At 38.6% G+C, this 22,877-nt stretch overlaps 1 protein-coding gene across 2 annotated transcripts; it reads left to right on the forward strand.

Annotated features, from left to right (window-relative positions):
• The first annotated feature begins 8,209 nt into the window (after positions 1–8,209).
• Positions 8,210–21,387, forward strand: sall2 (spalt-like transcription factor 2). 2 transcript variants are annotated; one of them, XM_004910746.4, is made up of 3 exons: positions 8,210–8,705; positions 15,726–18,628; positions 19,312–21,387. In XM_004910746.4, exons 1-3 carry the CDS (start codon positions 8,633–8,635, stop codon positions 19,678–19,680), a joined length of 3,345 nt encoding a protein of 1,114 aa, XP_004910803.1. In that variant the 5' UTR covers positions 8,210–8,632; the 3' UTR covers positions 19,681–21,387. The 2 variants fall into 2 exon arrangements, with proteins under 2 accessions (XP_004910803.1, XP_004910807.1); XM_004910750.4 differs by having other exon boundaries at positions 8,211–8,705; positions 15,726–18,292.
• Positions 21,388–22,877: the final 1,490 nt, after the last annotated feature.

The following is a 22,877-nucleotide window of genomic DNA, read 5'->3' on the forward strand; positions in this document are numbered from 1 at the left end:
CATCATTAAGTGGAGTTTTCAATAAAAATCCATCTTACATTCACAAGCAGGACCCCGTTTATCATGAATCAATTAACCTGCCTGTATGTCTTTGGGGTGTGGGAGGAAACGGAATAACACGGTGGAAACCCACACAGATACAGGGAGAACATACAAACTCCTTGCAGATTATTCCCTGGCTGGAATTGAACTCAGGAACCCAATGCTGCCCACTAAGCCACCATGGCGCAACCCATAAATGCATTTGGAGCTAAACTGCTAAATTGTTTCTTTGGAACTGGAACAATCATGGTGACTGTATGGTCACATGGGTATCCACAGGCAATTTTTACTGATCAACCTAATGCAACCTGTTTTGCTAGACTAAAGGCGAATATATACTAGCCGTATATACTGGCCGATCAGGTATGGTGTATGACCAATCAATTGACAGGCCAAAGGAATGGAAAGTATAGTGATATACATAGTGATATGCAAGTGATACATAATATGGCCACCTTTCTTTTTTTTTTTATAACATATTTTTTTATAAAGTCAGCAAAAATTAAGTTTGTAGCAGTCAGAACAGAGAACAGAATATCACTGCATACATAGCTTTTACTCACACTGTTGTATTGGAGAAAGAAGGAGGGGGGAGGACTGGATCAGTAAAGCCTAACTGTGATCCAGCCCCTCCGTAGACTGCAACAATATAACACAATCTAAAGAAGGAACCATTTAGAGTTGTTTTATGAAAAAAGGAAGATAAAAATGAGAAAACAGACAGAAAGAACAGGGGAAGACACAGCTAAGTATAATAGAGGATGGGATAATTGGGATCAAGGGTCAGCTTATACCAAACTTTCTATAGTTCCGATCCTTAGGACTTTTGGAACAGCTGGAAGTGAACGGGGGCTGTCAAGTTATTTTCACACAGGGGAACCTGAGGAAAAGGGTTGTTCCCCCATAAACTTTGTAGGGAATCTTGCAAACAAATGCTGCTGTTCTGAGTCTGATCTTTATAAAGTGAAGTGAAAGTTAAGTTTATATGTGTGCAGTGAGTTCCATGATTGTGTATATAGACTGAGCAAACAGTGGCTTGCAAAAGTGGATGCATAGCACTACAATACTGAATACAGTGGGTGTTGCCAACCACTCTTAAACACTGGAAAGTTCCAATGTGATAGCCACCCCCAAGTGATTATAACTGTAAACCTTAGACCAGAGATCCCCAACCAGTGACTCGTGAGCAACATGTTGCTTGCCAACCCTTTGGATGTCACTTCCAGTGGCCTCAAAGCCAGTGTAATTGCCAAACAGAGCCTTCTGTTGGCTGAGAATGTGACTCATGGGTATAAAAGGTTGGGGATCCCTGCCTTAGACCATGGGTGGCATTCCTGTCTGTTGAAAAGTGTACAGGCCCAGGAGAACCATACCTTTTTACTTTATTGCACATGTGTGGTATCCAGGTTGCCAATGGTGGGGCATTGACAATGATGGTAGCACCGAGCTCAAGGAATAGCACCACTGGCCAGTGCACTTTTCAGTGGACAAGGGTCTAACATTAGCATATATTTACAGTGCGTGTATAACACATTGGCATCCCTAATGAATATCACTTGCCTTGTCCTTTAACCAGAAGCAAACATTTATATGGGTAACCTAGCTGGAACTTATATAGAGTTCAGAAAAAACGCTAACTGGGTTATATAAAAAAAAGTCTATATAGGAGACTGGCCAACCACTGTCTTATCTATATGTGATGATTTATAAATAATTTATAATGGGGGGGTCTGAGTGGGTCTTGGGGCCCCTGGGGCAGCAGTCCCATTGGGCATTGGACACAGTCCGACGCTGCCTTCTTCTCCGCACTGAAACAGAAGTAAGCAGTGGCTCAGGAGTCTCTGGATGATAAAGAAACAGAGAGCAGAGAGTAACAAGTATGCGGTTGGTGTAACTGCCAAAGCAGACCTCTCTCTCAGGAGAGAGAATCAGCTCTTGCAGACCTTACACACCATTATGCAGTCCCTTGCTATTGCCCTGCTTGAGGGTGAAACTCTAGGAGGGGGTGCCTCTGAAAGCCACAGTAAACCCAACTCACAATTACAGCTACTGTACGTACTTGCATTTTGTTTGCAGTTAATTGAAAGTGACCTGGAGCATTCTTTGCAAAAGTTTTTCTGAGGAAATACAGCAGGAATCACCCCTCTACATTTGCTGTTAGTGATGATATTATACATAAGCGAGATCATTTTTGGTTCTGAATTCTAAAGAAAAACCCATGAAAAAGATCCACCATGACTGGCTTAACTGCAACCCTAAAACCTTCATGTTTCACAGATTTGAGCATAACCTAAATATAAAACACATGCAATAAAACATGCAGGGTTTATACTGCTGCAAAATCACTACAGGTATGGGATCCCTTATCCAGACATCCATTATCCAGAAATCTCCGAATTACGCGCACACCATCTCTCATAAGTCCATTTTCAGCAAATAATTCTAATTTTTAAAACGTATTTACTTATTAACTGAAATAATAAAATTGTACATTGTACATTGGACAGTAACTAAGCAATATGATTCTATATCGGTGGCAAACAATACTATTATTATATTAAATGGTTTAAGAATTTTTAGTAGACTTTACTGACTTACATGTGGCAATTTCAATAGGAAGGTATTTTGGGGGCTTTGTTATCTGCAGGGGACGAGATTATCTGCTATGGACAAAATGCCTGTGTATAATTGCCCTTAGTGAAATAAATCCAAAGGCCTGCAGGTTGGTTCTGAGGTTCAAATCCATTAGAGCAGGGCTGTCCAACTGGCGGCCCGCGGGCCGCATGCGGCCCGCGACCCCCCTCTGTGTGGCCCCCCCACCTGTCTGGCTGCTTTGATGGCTTACCTTTGTGTAAGCTTTAAATGGTATCAGTACTGAGATTAACTGCCCCCCTGCATTGCTCACACCTCAGATTCAGGCTGTAATCCCCCTGTATTGTTTAATCATGTAATCCCCTGTACTGTTCACACCTTTTAATGCCTTCATTGTTTTCCCCCTGCAGTGTTCACACCTCAGGCTCAGGCTGTAATCACCCACATTGTTCCCCTGTTCACACCTCAGACATTTCCTCTGACACATCCAGCATTGTGTCACTGTATGCTGCCTGTGTGTGCAATAGGGCAGGCATAGTATGGCACACATAGGCAGGGGTGGGCAGGAATAGTATGGCACACATAGACAGGGGAGGGCAAGCATAGTATGGCACATATAGGCAGGGGTGGGCAAGCATAATATGGCACACATAGACAGGGGAGGGCAAGCATAGTATGGCACATATAGGCAGGGGTGGGCAAGCATAATATGGCACACATAGGCAGGGGAGGGCAAGCATAGTATGGCACACATAGGCAGGGGAGGGCAGGAATAGTATGGCACACATAGGCAGGGGTGGGCAGGAATAGTATGGCACACATAGGCAGGGGGGCAGGCATAGTATGGCACACATAGGCAGGGGAGGGCAAGCATAGTATGGCACACATAGGAAGGGGAGGGCAAGCATAGTATGGCACACATAGGCAGGGGAGGGCAGGCAGTACTCTGCCTGCTCTATGCCTCCCCTATGCTGCATGTGTGTGCCATACTCTGCCTTCCCTATGCTGCCTGTGTGTGCCATACTCTGCCTTTCCTATGCTGCCTGTGTGTGCCATACTCTCCCTGCCCTATGCTGCCTGTGGAAGGTGAACCTGGCAGGGGTTTGTTCCTGGAGTTTGGCATTTGGAAATAGTCATTATATGGTTCCCAAGGGGTGTAATTATATGCTGGGGGGTTGCTGTGCTATCCACAGAAGAGGAGGAGGCATATCGATTTAAGTGTATGACATAATATAATTCTTTCATATATAAATGAAGGGTGATATCCCTTCAGTGAGCACCAACCATTGGGTTTTTGCTGTGTTGCCACCATTAATGTGGGGATGGTCTTAAAAGCTCTTGTGATAGCATGGGTGTAGTTTGAAGTGGGTGTGGTTTTAAAAAGGGGAGTGGCCAAAACTGGCTTCCATTATCGGCCCTCCACCATGTAGGCAAGAAAAATTCCGGCCCTCGGTACCACAGAAGTTGGACAGCACTGCATTAGAGGATTGACACCAATCTCAGGTTGCAATGATGGCAGTACAAATTATTATTGGACTCTTTAATTCTGTCACACACAAGTGCTGGGAATCACACGTTCTTAATAAATGATTAACACAGAGTGGAGACCTTATTCTTTCATGGGCTTTAGAGGCTGAATGCCTCATACACACTTGCATATTATAAGCAAGTATAGCAGTACTATAAGCAAGCAGCTCTAGGCTTTCCTAGAAAGCCATTTTTTATACTCAGCACGTGAGTGAGCTGCACCTCACTCACACCAGAATGAATGGGCTCCACTAAGGAGCCAACATCCCAAGAGGTGGCCAACATCCCAACAAGAATTCATCAGTACAGGGCCACACTCACAGTGACAGGGGTAGGGATAGTAAGCCCCCCAAACTACCCACACAGCCACTCATCACTGTGACTAGCAGTATTTGGCCTAAATAATCTATTACACATTTTTGACCTGTTTGTGCCTCCAGACCCAAAGACTTGGCAGGCCTGGGTGCAGTACAGCGGTGCCCTTGCCCCAACAGAGGTAATGCCACTAATCACTGCCTCATGTGACAATAACCCAAAGGCCATGGGGAAACACTACTGGGGAATACTATCATAATGCTTTAAAAATGACAGGGTAACAATCAGAAATGCTGGAATAAAAGAAAGGCACTAAAACAGTAATGGCCAACTTCTTGAAAAGAAAGTACATAAGTATCCAGCAGATTGTCAGCAAAAAGACTTCTTTTTTACCTTTTATATCCTTAGGAAATGCTAAAATCCTATTCACTCAGGGTTAATATTGATACTCTGCCTGTGTTCTAATGGCTGGGTATTATGAAGTGAAAGATGGGTGAGCTGTGGGGGTTGGGGTGTGGTGGAATTCAGTGTCATGTTAATGAGGTTGTTATTCAATAGAGACAATGTGTGTGTTACTGAATAAGGCCTAGCAACAAGTGTCCCCTCTGTTAACCTGTCGATGTCCATTGCAATGCTGAAAAGGGCTTAAATCAGGAGGGTTAATCTCCACTGTTCTCTATTTCTGCTTTTGAAAGGAAGAAATATATACTTTTTAACATTAGTTATCTGAAGACCCTTGTGATGGCTGAATATTTTTAAACTGAAAAAAGTGTGTAATTTATATAATTTTTCTGTTTGTCACCAGTAAAGCACTAATTAGAAATAATTACACAACATATTCATATAATTATTTACATAATTACACAGCAAGCAACATATAACATCACAGATTTACAGAATGTAAACAGATTGTTATAACCATTAGGCCAAAAAACAACATCTTTAAATTGTGGATTAAAAGGCAACTGTATGTTACTGCATGTACTCTACACTGTTCTTGTTGCATTATAATAAAGTACAAACACAAGTCTGAAATCTAAATTCCTTTAGCCCAGTGTCACTAAGATACCTAGATGCACCCTACCACCAGCTACAGTAGTATATGAGCAGAGCACTCTAATTAAGGCTGATTTGATTATATGGCATAAGGGGCATTTGCTCACAGTCCACCAGCATAATATCTGCAATTTTTTTAACTTTTGAATCACCCCTTTCCATTAGTTTTTACTATTTTACTTTTAAAATTCATGAGGTAATTCCTTATTACATTTAGACTTTCTAGCAGACAGGTCAAAAACAAGCAGCTTTCTGTAGTATTATCATTACACATTAATATGCATATTAAGGGCATTGCAGCCCTGTATCAGAGTTACATGACATGGCACTTCATTGTTTACTAGGTAGGGTGGCCACCTAGATTTTTGGCCTGGCAGGTAAAATTGATACTTGTTCACAATGTAATAGGGAAGATAAATATATTGGCAGGCTGGTATATTTTTTCAGCAAAGGTGACGACCTTACTTCTAGGATTGGGTTGCCCTTTAAGCAGTGCAGTAAGTACTGCCAACTTTGTCGGCAACACAATTCAATTAAATAAAGATTTTATATGCTAGTTGATTGCCAAGGTGATGATCAATTGTAACATGATCTGGGTCCCATTCTATGGTTTTAAGTTAAGCAGCAAGTTAAGTCTCTTACTGTAAAGCTTCTGCTTCTGTAATGCTGCCACTTAACACTATATTATTCACTTTAGCAGTTAACTAACTTAAGGAACAACGAGACTACTTTACAGTGAGACACTGGTATTGACCCTTTCAGTCCTGCACATTACAGAATCAGTGGAACGGAATGAAACTCAAATATCAGATGTCAGCACCGCTGATATTACATTTCTGACTTCTTGTTTTTCTGATGGGAAAAACTTGTAGACTAGCAACATGCAGTCTGAAATAGCTAGTGCTTAAAGGGTTACATCAATATATGAAAAGCCTAGCACTGAGACATGTAGGCATGATTAGCTAATGTTATAAAATTGGAAAGAGTGTTTTAAACATTTGTTTCATCTCACAGGGACTAAGTTTCTATCATCTTTTTTTATTCCGTAGATCAAAACAACTACTCTGCTTTGTTTAAATATTATTTAATATCTAATAGGACTGTCTTAGATTTAGACAATGTAACTGGGCAAAATAAAAGTTTCTTGTGATACAACTGCTGAGGTCCCTGTAACTGTCTTCCTATAAGACCTAACATTTCCTATATAACAGCCTTGAACACATTATCCTAATGCCCTGTTCTTTATATGCCAACCCTATGTACTCTACCTGACTTTCTGCACATGTTCAGAACAGTACAGGTTTTGTACGAAGACATCAATTCTTTGAAGTTACTTTTAGAATAAAGCACCAGGTAGTGTAAGACACAATCAGCATGCATAACCCACTCACAATTTATCTTCAGCCACTACATGATGGCAGTAATTTAGAGGCAGGTCATATTCATCCCCACATATTTTGATTACAATTGATAAAGTGAAAAGATAAATGCATAATGCAAAAATGCAAAAACAAGCAAATTGTAGCAGCTTTCTTTTTATTACTGCACAAATGTCTCTAACCTAGGATAAACCTTTCACTGCCAAGAATTATTTTGCCAAGACTCCCTCCTGCATGGAAAGAGTTAAGGCCACAAGACTCCCCAGGGAACTACAAATTGGTTGAGTATTTCACCCCCACAAGTCCTGTTGAGGATGTGTATGGAACAGCACACTCAGGTTACGCAGATCCAAAGATATCTGCTGTGCTACCACACAGGCACTTTCACTGCTGCCCTCAAGTCCCTCACCTCCTCCTACTGTCCTTTTCCCCTCTCCCCACTCTCATGCATCCCCTACAGAGTTTTTGTTTATGGCAAGAACTTTCTTAGAGGGGAAGCAAACACAGTCAAAGAGACAAAAAGAACATGAAGATATTTATTAGTGTGCACAAAACTCACAGTTACTGTTAAAGTCTTAGACATACCTCAAATGTGTTTCAGTTACACAGTAACTAGAGAAACAGTCTTATAATACATCCAAAAAGCACATTTTGCCTTATGCTTTAGTCTATCCATTCTCTACTAACATATTGATATATAATTATTTGAGTTGCTGTTCCTTTCGACAAATATATGACCACGCACCCATGATTAACTCAGTGCATATATATATATTTTAGTAAATTGTAAGCTCTTTTGGACAGGGCTCTCTTCACCTCTTGTATTGGTTATTGATTGCTTTATATGTTACTCTGTATGTCCAATGTATGAAACCCACTTATTGTACAGCGCTGCGGAATATGTTGGCGCTTTATAAATAAATGTTAATAATAATAATTAATATAATATATCCATACAACAACTCAATTAAAAAGGCTAGCAGATATAATAATATTTGCAGCTGCACTATAAAATATGTTTTAAAATATAGATATTCTATGTCATTTACAGTAATTAAATCAATTATTAGCTAATCTCTATTATATCTAAATGGACAGTTATATTTATAAAATAACATAATATCAAGCATTTAGTATGAGTTTTGCAAAACACTTTTCCTTTAAATCCCTTTTAAAACTAAAATCAAGACAACAATGGCAAAGGGGAGGGGGCTTCCATTTATGTATAGGGGCAATCAGTCAATTTCATGAATTTCTTCTGTTTTATCACAATAAGTGGGAGTTAGAAAAAGTAGGAGTGTCCATTTGGTAGCTGACCAACAGTGATGTGCCTGAGAGTTTGGGGCATGAGCTGGAGATAAAGCAAACAGTGCAGAGATTAAAGTAGCTACAGGGAGAGACAAAGAAACTTACAGCCTACAGGAGATGGAAAGAGGGACAGACAGATAGATAGATAGATAGATAGATAGATAGATAGATAGATTGTGGCAAAATTAAAAGGCAGCAAGGTAGAAAGGTAATACAAAAGAAGGGAGACAGCATATTGTGAGACCCAAGACATTTAACATCAGTTCGATATGAGCTCTTTAATGGAACTGAGGGAGGAAGGAGAGGGAACCGTAAACAAGTAGATTTAATCTCCAGGAGAAGAGATCAGGTTTTACCTTTGCTCACTGGAAAACAAAAGTTCTCATCCTGGAAGACAATTAGGAGTGGTGGAGATGTCGCGCAGGAAGCAGAGAAAACCTCAACAGCTCATTTCTGACTGTGATAACTCTACCTCTTCAGAGAATGGTAAGGAAAAAAATTCAAGCAGAATATAAGTTTAGGTCAGTTCTGGAGGATATGTGCTGTAACTAGACAAAGTAGTTCCAATATGCAGAAATATTGATGAACGATGACTTGCAATGTATTCTAATTTGATTTACATTTAAGAACACAGGTTACAAATGTATTTGCATTTATTTAATATTAGATACTGATCATCCTGTACTGACTGAAATGTAACTTGCCAAAAGCGCCTGTTTGGCTTTTGTATTCTCATTGGGAGGATTGTAACACAGTCAAAGTTTCCTATGCCTAACGGTGACTACTATAAGAAAAATAACACAAATCCAAAACAATTTTGTTGGCTTTTTCCAATTCGGTCTTAAAGTGACAGTCTATAACTAAACACTGAGCAAAACATAGTAGAGCTATTGGATCCTTTATGCAGTAACCTATTATCCAGAAAGCTTCAAATTATGGAAAGGCCATCTCCCACAGAGCCCATTTTAAGCAGAATTTTAACATTTTAAAAACGACTTCCTTCTCTGTAATAATAAAACAGTGTACTTAATGATAACTAAGCTGCATAAATCCATATTGGTGGCAAAACAATCCTATTGGGTTCATTTCATATTAAATGATTTTAAGAAGACTCAAGGTATAGAGATCCAAATTATAGAAGGATCCCTTATCTGAAATACCCCAGGTCCCAAGCATTCTGGATAACAGATCCTATGCCTGTACAGTAAAAGGAAGTGTGACATGTTTTCCCTTGTTCTTATGTTGCTATATGTTTATTTTTAACTACATCCATTTTTTAGTTATTAGCGGGGCTCATTACTATAATTCCTTATTTCTAGGTGCTAAATGTGCTTATTTTCAGTTAATTGTCTTGTTTTACTGCACTTTTTTGTTTACATAGGGATTTATTTCAGCTATTTCTCATTTGAAATAAGAAATGTACAAAATCTATTTCAAAGCAGAATAGTTTCTAAAATAGTTGTGAGCTAATTGTAACTGCTCTCACTTGAACTTTCAACTTAAAAAGTTTGTTTTATTAATAGTATATAAATACAATAAATAATGTTACAATGTCTTGTTATATAACATTAGAATCTTGCACCACTAGTATAGTATAAACAATGTGTGAAACGTGCATAACTACCTCGCTTTAAGCGTTATAACCTGTAAAATGGCATGAGATCACACTTCATGCCATTTTACAGGTCATAACACTTAAATCACTGAATACCTAGCCCATTAAAAATTGCAATTATGTTAAACTACCACTTTTTAAATACATATTATATTATATACAAAAAATAGTTAAGTATATACAGGCAGAAAAAATTTAGGCTCCTTCGGCATATGGCACATAAAAAACATGTTGACTTTTAATATCTTTATTATATTCAGCAGGGAGTACATTATTCTATAGATAATGTCTTGTGAATAATATTATCAAAATATGGGACTGGCTTTAGAAGGATTACAGGATACTACACAAGTTTCCAAAATGTTCCATTTCTAAACCCTATTTTGAGTTCCAACATTTGACCAAGGTACTTTTTAGCTCATGACAAGATAACAGATTTATGAAAACTTTGTTGTAAGCCATTTAACCATAGTCTTAAGCCTCATTTAGGCTAGCAAATAATTGTTCACCGATTTCCATCTGCCCTTCCAGGAGTATCTAGTAGATCAAACAAGCAGTCTCCCCAAGATACTGTACTTACTTCACACTGAGCCCAATGGGGGGGGGGGGGGGGGAGAGGAAAAGCCCATAGTTTTGAATTATTGTAATAAATCTAAAAAGCCACTCCCCCCAAAATGCACACTTATTTTGCATTTATAACCTTGACCCTGGTCATTTTCCATATTATGCCCCAATCTACAACTATTTGCAATCTCCAAATTCAGCAAATGGAACATACAATACAGAAGGGGTGATATAATTGATGGCATCTCACTAACCATAAATGCACATTTATAGTTCACAAAGTGCCCCATCTGTGTTGTCTAAAGTATGTTATATAGTCTATACATAATAGGCTCACTGTTTCTAATAACCCATAGTTTACCCGCTAAGGTCAAAACATTGCCTGCAAATTAACCCCCCCCAAAAAAACCCCCACTAAATTAAAGCACTTGCAGGTATGGGCCAAAAGATAGTTGATTTTATTGCAACAAGCAAGGTACAACAGGGGGCCCTGGATTTAACACTTTCCTGGAGAAGTTGTTACAAATGCAAATTTGCTTTTCATGCTGAGCTTGTGCCCCTTTATGTGTGTACTTTGTCCAAACCATATGGATATCATGTACACACTACTGAAATTTATATAGGGTATTGAATTAAATTCAATATTCTATTACATACACAACCTTTAATATAGTAAAATAAAATTACTTTTAACAACTTTGATATTTATTATATGATATTATGTTATGTCTGGAACAATATCATACATAAGGACTCATGTGTTAATGGTAGAGGTACAAGTGCTTGAGCAGAATTTTACCCCTGAGGGCTCATCCACAGAGCACTTACGCTTCTATCATCTTGGGTGTGGGTTGCGCTCTGCACCTTGTTCATTATTGCATACCATGTGAGACCCTGCATCTATATTAATAAGAAGCAAACCCAAAGCACTGCTGCCTATTTAGTGCAGGCTTAATGCAGAGCTCAATTACAAGACTTTTACATACTGCATATGGTATGTAAGACTGGGGTGCCTAGAGTTTACTTATGTGAGGGTCTACTTTAAGCAAAATTATGTTGCGTGACACTACATTGCCAGGTTGCTGTCACAGCTCCAATTACTTCACCCTGCAAAAAAATATATAAAATATACTTTATTTAGTTCAGTACTGTATTGTATACTGTATGTAGTACAGTATCCATATCTATTGCTTTCTGCACCGCTGGTTCCAACTGTTGAAACAATTTAGCAGAAACTCGGCCTTGCATCCTCCATTGGTATTTTATTCAGATAGATTCTGCTACATTGCTTCAGTAGTCTGAACCAGAAGTGCAGAGAGCAGCAAAGGACAGAAAGTTACTTTTTTCAATTGCAATTTCATAACTAGAAAGATTTTTTTCCCCTCTGAGACAAATTGGGGAGGCTTAAGCAGGGGATTATTTTTCAATTTTTCTGAATCAATTAGCAGTCAGGCAGGGTTTATAAAGACATAAATCCAAAGACATGTGTCTTTTTTCAACCTATGTTACTATTTACAACTAACATTAAAGTCATGGAACAATTATATGTATATTGGAAAGTGGCCTAGAATGTCATAGTGCAATACTTTTTAAGGTTTACATTCCCTGAACTACTTTAATTCTCTGCTTTTATCTACTGGTGGCCAGCTCGGGATTTACTGGTTAATCACTATCTATCTCGGGGTTCTATCTCGGGGTTCATCCAGGAAGTGGTTAAGCATGCTATACTCCAGTGGTGAAATCAAAGAATTCTGGGATCCAGAGCAACATAATGTTAGCCCCTCGAGACTTTGGGAATAATACACATTTCATTAGCATATACTGAAATATCAACTCCTTTATCAGCTCCTGGCACCACTGGCTCTCTATTCCTCCTGGACCCCCCAGCAGTCTCAGAGTCTGCTTCCTCTATAGTTTTGCACCTGCTGCACCTCTTAAATAAATGAACCCCATATTCCTATAATTGAATAATAATTATAATAACATTATTGCATGTATTGGTGGCCATCCCAGATGTGTGTTTAGGCGGCCACAAAAATATTGCCATCTTCAGTAAATCCTGATAGCTTTATTAAGATCAATACTGTAGTTAGTTAGCAACCAATGCTTTAAACATGTATTTTCTTTTTTTAGAAGTGACGTCCAATTAGGGGTGTTTTGACTCTCGGAGAATGTCGGGGGTCAAAATACAATGTGTGCCATATCTCTATGGGAAAAATGCACTAAATGGCAGAAGCTAATAAAAAGCTGTTGCAGTTGTATATTTTGCTGCACAGGCACCCACCACAAACAGAGAAAATGACATGTTGAAAAGAAGTTTAGTGACACTGGAAAACATTAAAACTGGTGAACTATCTCTTCTTGAAAAGTAACTGTACATTACTACATGATGTGCCCCCCAGTTCTTTTTAGAAACATACTATAAACACAGGAGACAGTACAGAGAGTGGCTATTAAAATGCTGCATAAACTTCTTACCAAGAATAAAAAGATTTAAAGACTTCAATAAAAAGGAAACTCAGGAGAGAAAAGCACAGTAAATAAAAACTGAGAAGCAACAGAAAACACTCATGTTGAAATTAAAGATAACCAAATAAATGTATCCATAGTTAGATTAGTGTTTAAAATGTATAAAAAGTGCAATGCGAAAAATGAACACAATGACTTCTTTGTGACTGTTGTCAGCTGGTCTGACCTGAGGCCATGCCAGATGCTAAAATATTATAAAGGCTCTACCTTTTTGAGTAGGTTCAAACCACCAAGCCATGCTCACTGAAATATCTGCCTACATAACACTTAAACAATTTCTGCACTATTTTCCCATAACCAATTTCTGCACTATTTTCCCATAACCAATTTCTGCACCTACACTGCATGAATGGTGAGGATGGGCAGACACAGGTTGACACATAGCTTGGCAAAACTTTACAGCAGTGTAGAGGTGGAGATAAGTTTTGCTAATATAGTTATGCATATTTTATAGCATTTCAACAATGAGAATGATAAGCAGGACCTGGGAAAGTCTATAGCAAAAAAGGAAAGTTGTCATCACTAAATTTTAAATCATTAGGCATAAGTGCAATCAGGCTGTTACCACAAAATTCATATAGACAGACACTGTCGGACTGGCCCACCAGGATACCAGGAAAACCCAACCATTTGCCTTGTATGCCTATACCATAGCCATTGCTCAATTCTATATGAAAAGAAACAGAAGAAATGGAGTAAAAAAATACATAATAGTATGTTTAAAGAAGTAATTAAGAGACTAAAGAAAGTGAGGGAGCAGAGAAGGAGAAAGTGGGCCTAACATTTAAGGTTTTCTGATGGGCCCTTGGCACCCCAGTCTGACACTGTAGACAGAAACAAGAAGTCCTCTGCACCCACCATTATAAATATATTTATAGGACATTCTATGCATTAAGATACTAAAAAATGCTCTCCTCTTAAAACAAAACATGTGTTTTTCCATATACTGCAATTTATTCAAGCTGGCCAACTAAAAACTTTATAGAAATACATTAGTACATAATAAAATAAAATAGGCTTATTCTATGGGTAAGAAGCACCGTAGAACTGTCCACACTGAACATTTTCAGCTATCCTGGATTGTGGGATAAGCTGGCACACTACAAAACATGCTATTATTGCAAGGCCACACACAGTGCAAGAGAGAAAAAACAGTGTTAGCCACTAAGAGTCAGAAACAGAGCTGGGATGGGAATTTAGGAGGCAGAGGCTGGCTCATTTCTCAGCTCATTGGGTTGGGACACTTTCTTTGCATTGTCACTATGATGAGAGGGGGCTTTTGTGACTCACAACCTTAGTTCAGCCAGCTGCAAAATCTTTTTCCCAGGACCTGAATAGGAAAAAAATGAGGGAAAGGGAGGGGGAAATGAGACCCCTAGAGGAGGGGGATCAGTAAAGAGTGTGGAATGTACATGGCAAAAGTTGATCAGTGTCATGCACACTCACACACATAAATATTGTGTTATCCAGTTTAGGCTATATTTGTGCACTAGCAGGTTTCCATGTTCCATATTAATGGCAGACACATCATACAGGGACTCTATATTTATTGCCAAAATATCAAAACTTTGTGTTCTTTAACTCTAATTGGTAGGTCTGTGTGGTTTATCTACAGATGTTTGGCTCTAAGGCACCATATTGGGTGTTCCTATAAGTCCTTTTATACAATGAATTTCTTTAGTTTACGTGAAAAAGTACAAAAAGTTCAAAAGTTTGAAAACAAAAGGGTTGAATTACAGATATATGGCACAGGTGTAGCTGAATCATTTGCAATTAGATTGCAACCCATAAAGAAATATTTTTTAATTCAGTTAATGATACACACACATATATATATATATAGTCCAACAGTTACAAGGAACACAAAAACATAGCACATGTAAGAGCAGATTTCAAGAAGCAGCTAGCTTGGTCCTGAATATGTTCTATTGTCAGGCTCTGTCTCAAAGGTTTGGTACCCCCAGCCAATTCAACAAGTTTAATTAAGCTCGAAGAACCTGGGAGTAAATTAGCCAGAACAAGGGACAGTTACCATGAAAGGATTACCATATCAATGCTTGGAAGTCGGTCCCCTCGGCTCTTGTGTGAATACAAATCAATTACCAGGAGCTGTGAAGCTGGGTTTTCTCTCCAGAGTATTAATGCTTGACAAAAGATGGGATACAAAGAAAGCCCTGTTAAAAAGAAGAGAGAGTGTGTGTGTTTGTGTAGGAGGGAAGCAGATAAAATGGGGGGCTTCCCAGGAAAATCATAGACAGAGTCTGATGTGCCAAGTGTGGGTGTTTTCATCATGCTTTTGTCTTCAGTAATACTTTTTTTCATACATTTTTTGAATAATTCTAAATCTTGCCTTTACAAAATATGTTAAATATAAGCTAGCAAATTTTTACAAGTTATGAGTTTAAAGAATAGCATTTGCAATATACCGCAGCTGAGCTTTTTGGGGGCTACAATGTTTTGATGGTGTCCCGCACACTAAATAATTTGGCTGGTGGTGCTGATGTTTCCTGGATACCTAGTGTGGTATTACTGTAGAATAGTTGCGTAATAGAAACTGCAGACACAGCTTATGATCAACAAAAATGTGTTACCAAAGTTTTATTTGGCCACAGAAAGCACAACAAAAATATAATTTTACAAGTATCCTTTTTGGAGGTGGCAGCATCATTAAATAAATAAATAAGCAAATGCACCTGAGCTATAACTGTTATTCCCTTGCCTACTGTGAATTTATAATGCCTTATAATGTGATTTTCTGAGATTAACATAAAGAATACTTTTTCTACTCTTTCCTGCAGGAGACACAGCTGGTGAAGAAGTTCAAGTCTGTAGGAAATGTTGTGCACAGTTTGATGAACCCTCTGACTTTGCCAGACACAAAGAATATTGCACTCTTGACAGCCAGGTTGTGGTGATAGTTGATAACCAAGAAGAACCTTTAAAGAATCAACAGACTATCATCAGTGAGGGAGTCAATTCAACACCATCGAGCCCTGATTGCAGAAGGACTGTACACAAAACACTGGTGACAGAACATGACAGAGATCCAAGTACAGGCATAATTGGTGCTACAAGACAGGATCTGGGCAAGAAAGCAGTTGGTCTGTCTCAAGGTTTCCTTATTCCCAATGGGAGCTTGATCATGGATGGGCTGTCTGGACCAAAATTTGGACTGGCTCCAATGAATCAGGAAACTCTTTCTGGAGGCCAGGCAGCTGCAGCTCCTATAAACATCCCTATGATACTGGAAGAGCTTAGAGTTCTTCAACAGAGACAGATTCATCAGATGCAAATAACAGAGCAAATTTGTCAACAGGTGCTCATGTTGGGATCACTTACTATGCCCTCACTGATTCAGAATACATCTCCAGCGGAAGGAACCATAGGAAACAAGTCTCCATCTGCCTTTAATCCTCCCAAGCAATCACATTTGGCGGAGTCAGCCAAAACATTTTGTGGAGATGATGCCTCCAAGCAGGCTCTTCTTCATCTCTATAATCCTATGGGACAATCACTCAGTACCAGGACTATTGCAAATGGGAAGGACAAGTTGTTGGGTGGGTTCCCTGAGAAGCCTTCACCAGGACAAAATTCTCTTCCAACCTCACCCCAGAACCAACTATTATCACCCCATGCAATATTCCCTCCAAGTTTACCTACTTTGCAGACTGGTTTATTTTTAGGAGCACGTGTACTGGAGACTGCCCCAAGCTTACTTAAACAAAAGAACAGTGATTCTTTACGTGGAGAAAGCCAGCAAGAAAGAGCATCAGGAAGGCACAAATGTCGTTTTTGTGCAAAGGTCTTTGGTAGCGATAGTGCCCTCCAGATTCATCTACGTTCTCACACTGGAGAAAGACCATATAAGTGTAATATCTGTGGAAACCGTTTTACTACTAGGGGCAATCTGAAAGTGCATTTTCACCGTCATCGAGAGAAGTACCCTCACATCCAAATGAACCCACATCCTGTGCCTGAACATTTGGACTATGTATTGACCAGCACTGGTCTACCTTACGGCATGTCAGTGCCTCCAGAGAAGGCAGATGAAGAGACAGTAGACAAAAAGCCACTAGTATCGCCAGTGTTGGCAACAGACAGTTTAAGTCTTTTCTCCACTTCAAGTATCCAAGGACTCCCTTCACTTAACAGAATGGTACTAATGAAAACTGGTGATGGTGTGCCTGCATTAAAAGGTCCAAGTGGCTCTCCTAAGACAAAGATAGATGAAAACACTCCTCCTGGAGAAAGGTCAGATAATGGAGGAACTGGTGTTGGCAGCAGAGTGCAGCTGAGCAAGCTGGTCACATCTCTTCCAAGTTGGGCGTTGCTAGCTAGCCATTTTAAATCTGGAGCATTGCCTTTTCCTTACACTGTTGAGCCCTTAGGCTACTCAGAGACTTCAAAACTTCAACAGCTTGTAGAAAAAATTGATAAGCAAGCTACTGTACCCAATCAGTGTGTAATTTGTCTAAGGGTTCTTAGCTGTCCCAGGGCTTTAAGACTTCATTACAATCAACATGGTGGAGAAAGACCCTTTAAGTGTAAAGTGTGTGGTCGAGCATTTTCAACCAAGGGAAATTTAAAGGCCCACTTTGTAGGGCATAAAACCAGCTTATCTTCAAAACCTCAGAACTCATGTCCAATATGCCAGAAGAAATTCACAAATGCGGTGACACTCCAACAACATATAAGAATGCATTTAGGGGGTCAGATACCTAATGGGGAACTTACAGAAGTAGGAGAGGGCAAGACAGAAGTACAGCCTGCAAAACATAATGCAGATTTCTCAGATGAAGTTAGCACTGATGTTGATTCATTAGAAGGCACTGAGTCAGAAAGTGAAAAGACAGCCCTTGTTGACACAGAAATATCCAGCTTGGATGATGATGCTGCTGCAGGCTCAACAGACAAGAAAAATGATGAAAATAATATATCTTCTTTTGCCAGCATTCATCCTATACCATCTATAGCTAAAGACACATCATCCCCAGAACCAATTTCACCAACTGAGACCGTTCCACTACAAACAACTAATCAACAAATGAATAATGAAAAAGAAGACAAAATGGAGACAGAGTCAAGTATGTATGAACAAAACATAAATACAAAAGATTCAGTAGATGAAAATAAAACAGGAAAAAAAGAAGATCTAGAAGCAAAGGTGACCAATATATCTGAGGAAAGTCCACAAGAGATGGAAGCCCACATCTGCAACCTCTGTTCTGACAAGTTCTCAACTTATGAGTCTCTAGAGGATCATGCTAAGTCACATACCAAAGATGGACTCTTCCACTGTCTCATTTGCCAGCAGAGCTTCCTGGAGGTATCCATTCTGAAGAAACATGTCCTGCATGTACACCAGGTGAGCCAAAACTTCCCTTCTCAGCCGGTCAGCAGTCCCAAATGCCCAGCTGGTGATTTGCCAACTCTAACCCAAACATTTCTTCTGAGCTCTGTGAAGAGTGAAGTGGTAAGCCCATCACAGAATTTGGCACTGGTTCAGTTTCCTCGGCTGCAGGTGCCCTCACATGTCTCCCCTCCTTTGAGACGCAGCCCTAAACAGCACCTGTGCATGGTATGTAAGAAGACATTCTCTTCAGCCAGTGCTTTACAGATTCACGAGCGGATACACACAGGAGAGAAGCCTTTTATCTGCAATATGTGTGGAAGGGCATTCACCACACGGGGGAATTTAAAGGTAGGTGGCTTCATTGACTACAGTGAACAGGAAACAAATTCTGTCTCAACAGGTAAAGCACTCAGTTGTGTAAAATGTTCAGTCACGATTTACAGTGTAAATAAATAATATTTTCATTGTTTGTTATGTGTGTATGTAAATATGTTTGATAATGTGTAAAACCAGGGAAGAGTGACTATTAAAAGAAAAAAAAAATGACTATTAAAAAAAAACAGGGAAGAGAAGTTTTCAACTAAATGTTGGTACATTGTTGGTGGATTTCTGTCCCTCAACCATAAGAGTATAAGTGAGGTTTGGTGCTGAAGTTGCATGATTAAGATTAGGCCTGCAGTTGACATTTGAGGTGTTCAGCTGGCTTAGGGGTCAGGATCTGGTGCAAACCAGTCAAATTCTTCTATCTCTGCAAATGAATTTTACAGACCTTGCTTTATGCAAAGAAGCATAAGACAGATGTGTGTGTTAAATGTAATATTTTAATTTGAATTTAAACAATCAAAAAACTGCTTTAACAGGAATATGACTGGATCTTTAAATACATGTTAACTAAAATGTTTTGTATCTTTTTGCTTTCATGGCACTGCATTCACTGGAAAATTCTTAAAACTCAGTTGTTACATGCCCTATTTTATTTGCTGAGCAATATTCTGAATCTGCTAAAACAAAACATATTTTTTTCCATACAGGTCCATATGAGCACACATGTGTGGAATAGCACATCATCCAGAAGGGGAAGACGTCTTTCTTTGGATAACATTAGTCCTCTCCTGTCAGGAACTCCAGTAAAGCTGCAGGAATTCTTAGCTAGAGATATACCTGCCCAGTTGGTTGGTGTTAGCCCAATTTCATTTTGGAACCAATATACTGCATACCTTACTAGTGCCCCCCTCCCAGCAAATGGTGGAACTGCAGCTGTCATTTCATCACCTGCTTTGATTGGCTTGAGGACATCCAAAGTAGGAAATATTCCTGTTGGAGGGTTATTGGAAATCCAGGAACCAGCAGTAGGCACTGTTGAAACTCTTCATGAGAGTCCGATTAAGGAAGAGAAGTAGAATGTGGTAGACGAGAAACTATTTTAAAAATATATATAGTTGTTCCTTACAATGGTTTTCACACCCTTGGCCAAGTCTCTTAATAACAAATCCTACGCTATTTTTTTACATTGATATTGTTTAAAAAAGTCTAAAGAAAAATAAAAAGGAATAAAAGAAATATGTTATTAACATAAGCACCACACCTATATTGTAAAGCTAAGTTTTTAGACAGTTAAGTCTTAAAAGTCTTAAGGGATTATGTAATAAAAAAGCACTAAGTTTGTCCAGGAGTACTCATAGCAACAAATAAGCAGGTAGCATTTGCTGGTCACCTGTTTAAAAGCAAGAATCTTATTGGTTGATATGGGTTACTGCTCCTGGGCAAAATGAGTCTTTTATTAAGTCTATGCAATAAGTTGGAAATAAATCTAAGACAGTGGGAATAAATCTAACATGGTGCACAACACAAAACACCACATCCATGGTATAGTGCAGATCTAGACTGGGTTTCAAAATAGGCCCTGGCATTTCAAGTACCCAAACAGCCCCCATCGACTCAATAAATAGTGCCTATATATGGAATTTTACAGTAGCATTTGCCAGAATGCACAGATTACAGTGTGGACCTGGTAAACTGTTATCTACCATCACTATACTTATAAATATTGTCATGAGGCTACTTTTCATTCAGAAGTGAATGGAAATATTTTATTACATTTATCTTACATTTATCAGTTTAGGATTTGTTATTTAGAAAATTGGTCTGGGGGTCTCAATACTTTTATGTTGACACAGCATTCCACTGGAGGGATTGAAGTATCTAATTTAGCTTGACTATTTTACTCCTTCTGTGAAGCTCCACATTCTCTTTTCTTTCCCCCAGTACACAGAGCAGATCTGTACTATTGCCTAAACACTCTAATAATTATTAATAAAAATATGTTCGGCAAATGCCAATGTAAAATACTTCTAATTTCGGAAATTCAGTCACTTGAGCCACATGAACTTACTGCTTTTTGAGAATTATTAACTGCAAAGAAATTAATGGAAAAACACATGGCAGACAATGGATTTTGTGAAAGACAATTGAAGGAGAGACAATAAATAGGAATCAGCAACAACATTCTTTATTGTTAAAAGAAGATTTGGCCCTGCAGACAACTTGGGTTTGTTATGGTACTGTGGTGCTCATTTCATAATGGAAAGGATCTTGTAATGAATACTCAGTTTGTATAATTATTTTTGCTTTCAAATCAGCCATTTAAGTTTATAAAATAAATGCAACTACATGTCTTGTGTTAGGTATAAAGCTGTTTTAATTTTAATTATCTTCCTCCTTATTGTAATATTACTCTCTGTGTCATTGCTATAGTTGTTCTCCCATATTAACAACCTTATGCACTGTATCACTTTCATTTTTTTCCATTCCTTTATACTTCAATGTATATTATAGCAATTTAGAAACCCAACAGAAAGCACAGTATTCACCCACCAGTGACAGAATATGATCTAACCTTGTATGCAGTATAATAGGGACACATGCCTCCAAGATGATCCAACTGAAACAATTCATTTCTTGTAAAACCACTACATGTTTTGACCTGCAAGGACCTTTTATCAATGGGTTGTGGTCCTGTGCATTAGGCTGTGGTAGAGTAAAACAAAACTTTAAAACTGTAGCCTTTTGCTAAAATATTTGTTTTAAATAAATGTGAGGTAAACCAATTCCATGTTTCTGTATCTCATAATCAATTCTTTGTCTTTTGTTGTGAACAAGTGGCTAGTTTTGTGGCAACCCCTTTACTTACAAAGTATAAAATGGCAAGTTTTTGACTATACATTACAAACAAATGTGAACCAAGACATGCGCTCACCTTCTCACTATTATAGCATGGCATTCCACCAGATACAGTATGGACAAATCACTTAATAGGCATTGTAACAAATGGTCTTACCTTTGTTACTTGTGTAGAAACCCACAGCAACCAATCAACAAGTAGCATTTACTGCTTAGTTACAATTTACTGGTTTCTCTGGATTACTAGAGTATTACATGCATGCTTTATTCAGAAATTAATCACAAGGCATTTGGGAAACAACAAGGGCTCACTTAGATGGTATTCACATAAAGAGAATTTTTCAGTATGAGGGAAGTGCATCTGTTACAGAGAAGCATTACAGCAGAAGCATATACCCTGTGCTGGGATCTTTTGAAATATTTCAGTTACATTGGGCCCACTCTTCTCTAAGCAACTGCAAGTCTCTCTCATGAAATTACAACGTGGTAAAAAGTGTGGAGCCTATAATGGCTGCATATTTAATGGCAGTGTGTTGCCATGGAACCTGTCATTTTCATTTTCAAGCATCAGTGCAACTGAGCTTAGGGCCCACGTTCATCCTTTTCACATACTGGGAGAGGGGATCAAGGGTTCCTGGTTACAGATAATATTATTTAAGTGATTATGTTTGACTTGCTTAGCTCAGAGCGCAAATATCTCCTAGTGTTAGACCAGCTGGCCTCCACTCTTCTATTCAGCCAAACTTCCTGCCAACTGAGCCCAGATTTAATCCCTTTAAAGCAATTGGGTGAACATTTCCTCTTTGTCTCTCTTTTTTATTTTACACCCTTTCTTCTTTCATACACAGTATTGCCAGACTTTCGTTTCTTTGTTCCCCTGTGCTATATCTTTCAGTTTTGTTGCATAGATTTATGCTTGTGTTTATCAGTTGGCGGTTTCAGAACTAATATCTTATTTGTGAAATTCAGACTACTAGCAAAGCAGAGCTAAACTTTGGGCTTCACTGACAAAATTTAGGTTATTGGTTACCCCTTTTGTTCTGTCTCCTGTGTCTGAACTCAGATTTTAACCATTAAATTGAACAAGAGATAACCCACATAAACATGTAGAAGGTAGAGCTCTTGATTTTCTTTGACGTACATTTATGAGCCAAAATACGATTTTCTTGCAAAAAAAAGCCATTTTTCTATGATTTATTGTGCACAAAACTACAACAATTCCAAAAGAAGAAATATGCCATCCAAAAGCTGTTGAGATCATGTAAAAGTCAATAGCAGGTGTCCTTTTTACAACTGGAAGATCCTTCTTTGTTTCTTGGTTTTAGAGGTTTCCACGGATTTTTTGACACTTACATTTATGCATCAATATGAAAAAATGTTTAGCCTTTTTTTTCTGCATCTTTTTTTTTGTGCTTTT

Source organism: Xenopus tropicalis, chromosome 1 (assembly GCF_000004195.4).
Source record: "Xenopus tropicalis strain Nigerian chromosome 1, UCB_Xtro_10.0, whole genome shotgun sequence".
Classification (NCBI taxonomy): domain Eukaryota; kingdom Metazoa; phylum Chordata; class Amphibia; order Anura; family Pipidae; genus Xenopus; species Xenopus tropicalis.

Coding starts and splice junctions, on each gene's coding strand:
- sall2 (XM_004910746.4), top strand. CDS start 8,633: ATGTCGCGCAGGAAGCAGAGAAAACCTCAACAGCTCATTTCTGACTGT. Junction 8,706..15,725: donor CTCTACCTCTTCAGAGAATG/GTAAGGAAAAAA, acceptor TCTTTCCTGCAG/GAGACACAGCTGGTGAAGAA. Junction 18,629..19,311: donor CCACACGGGGGAATTTAAAG/GTAGGTGGCTTC, acceptor TTTTCCATACAG/GTCCATATGAGCACACATGT.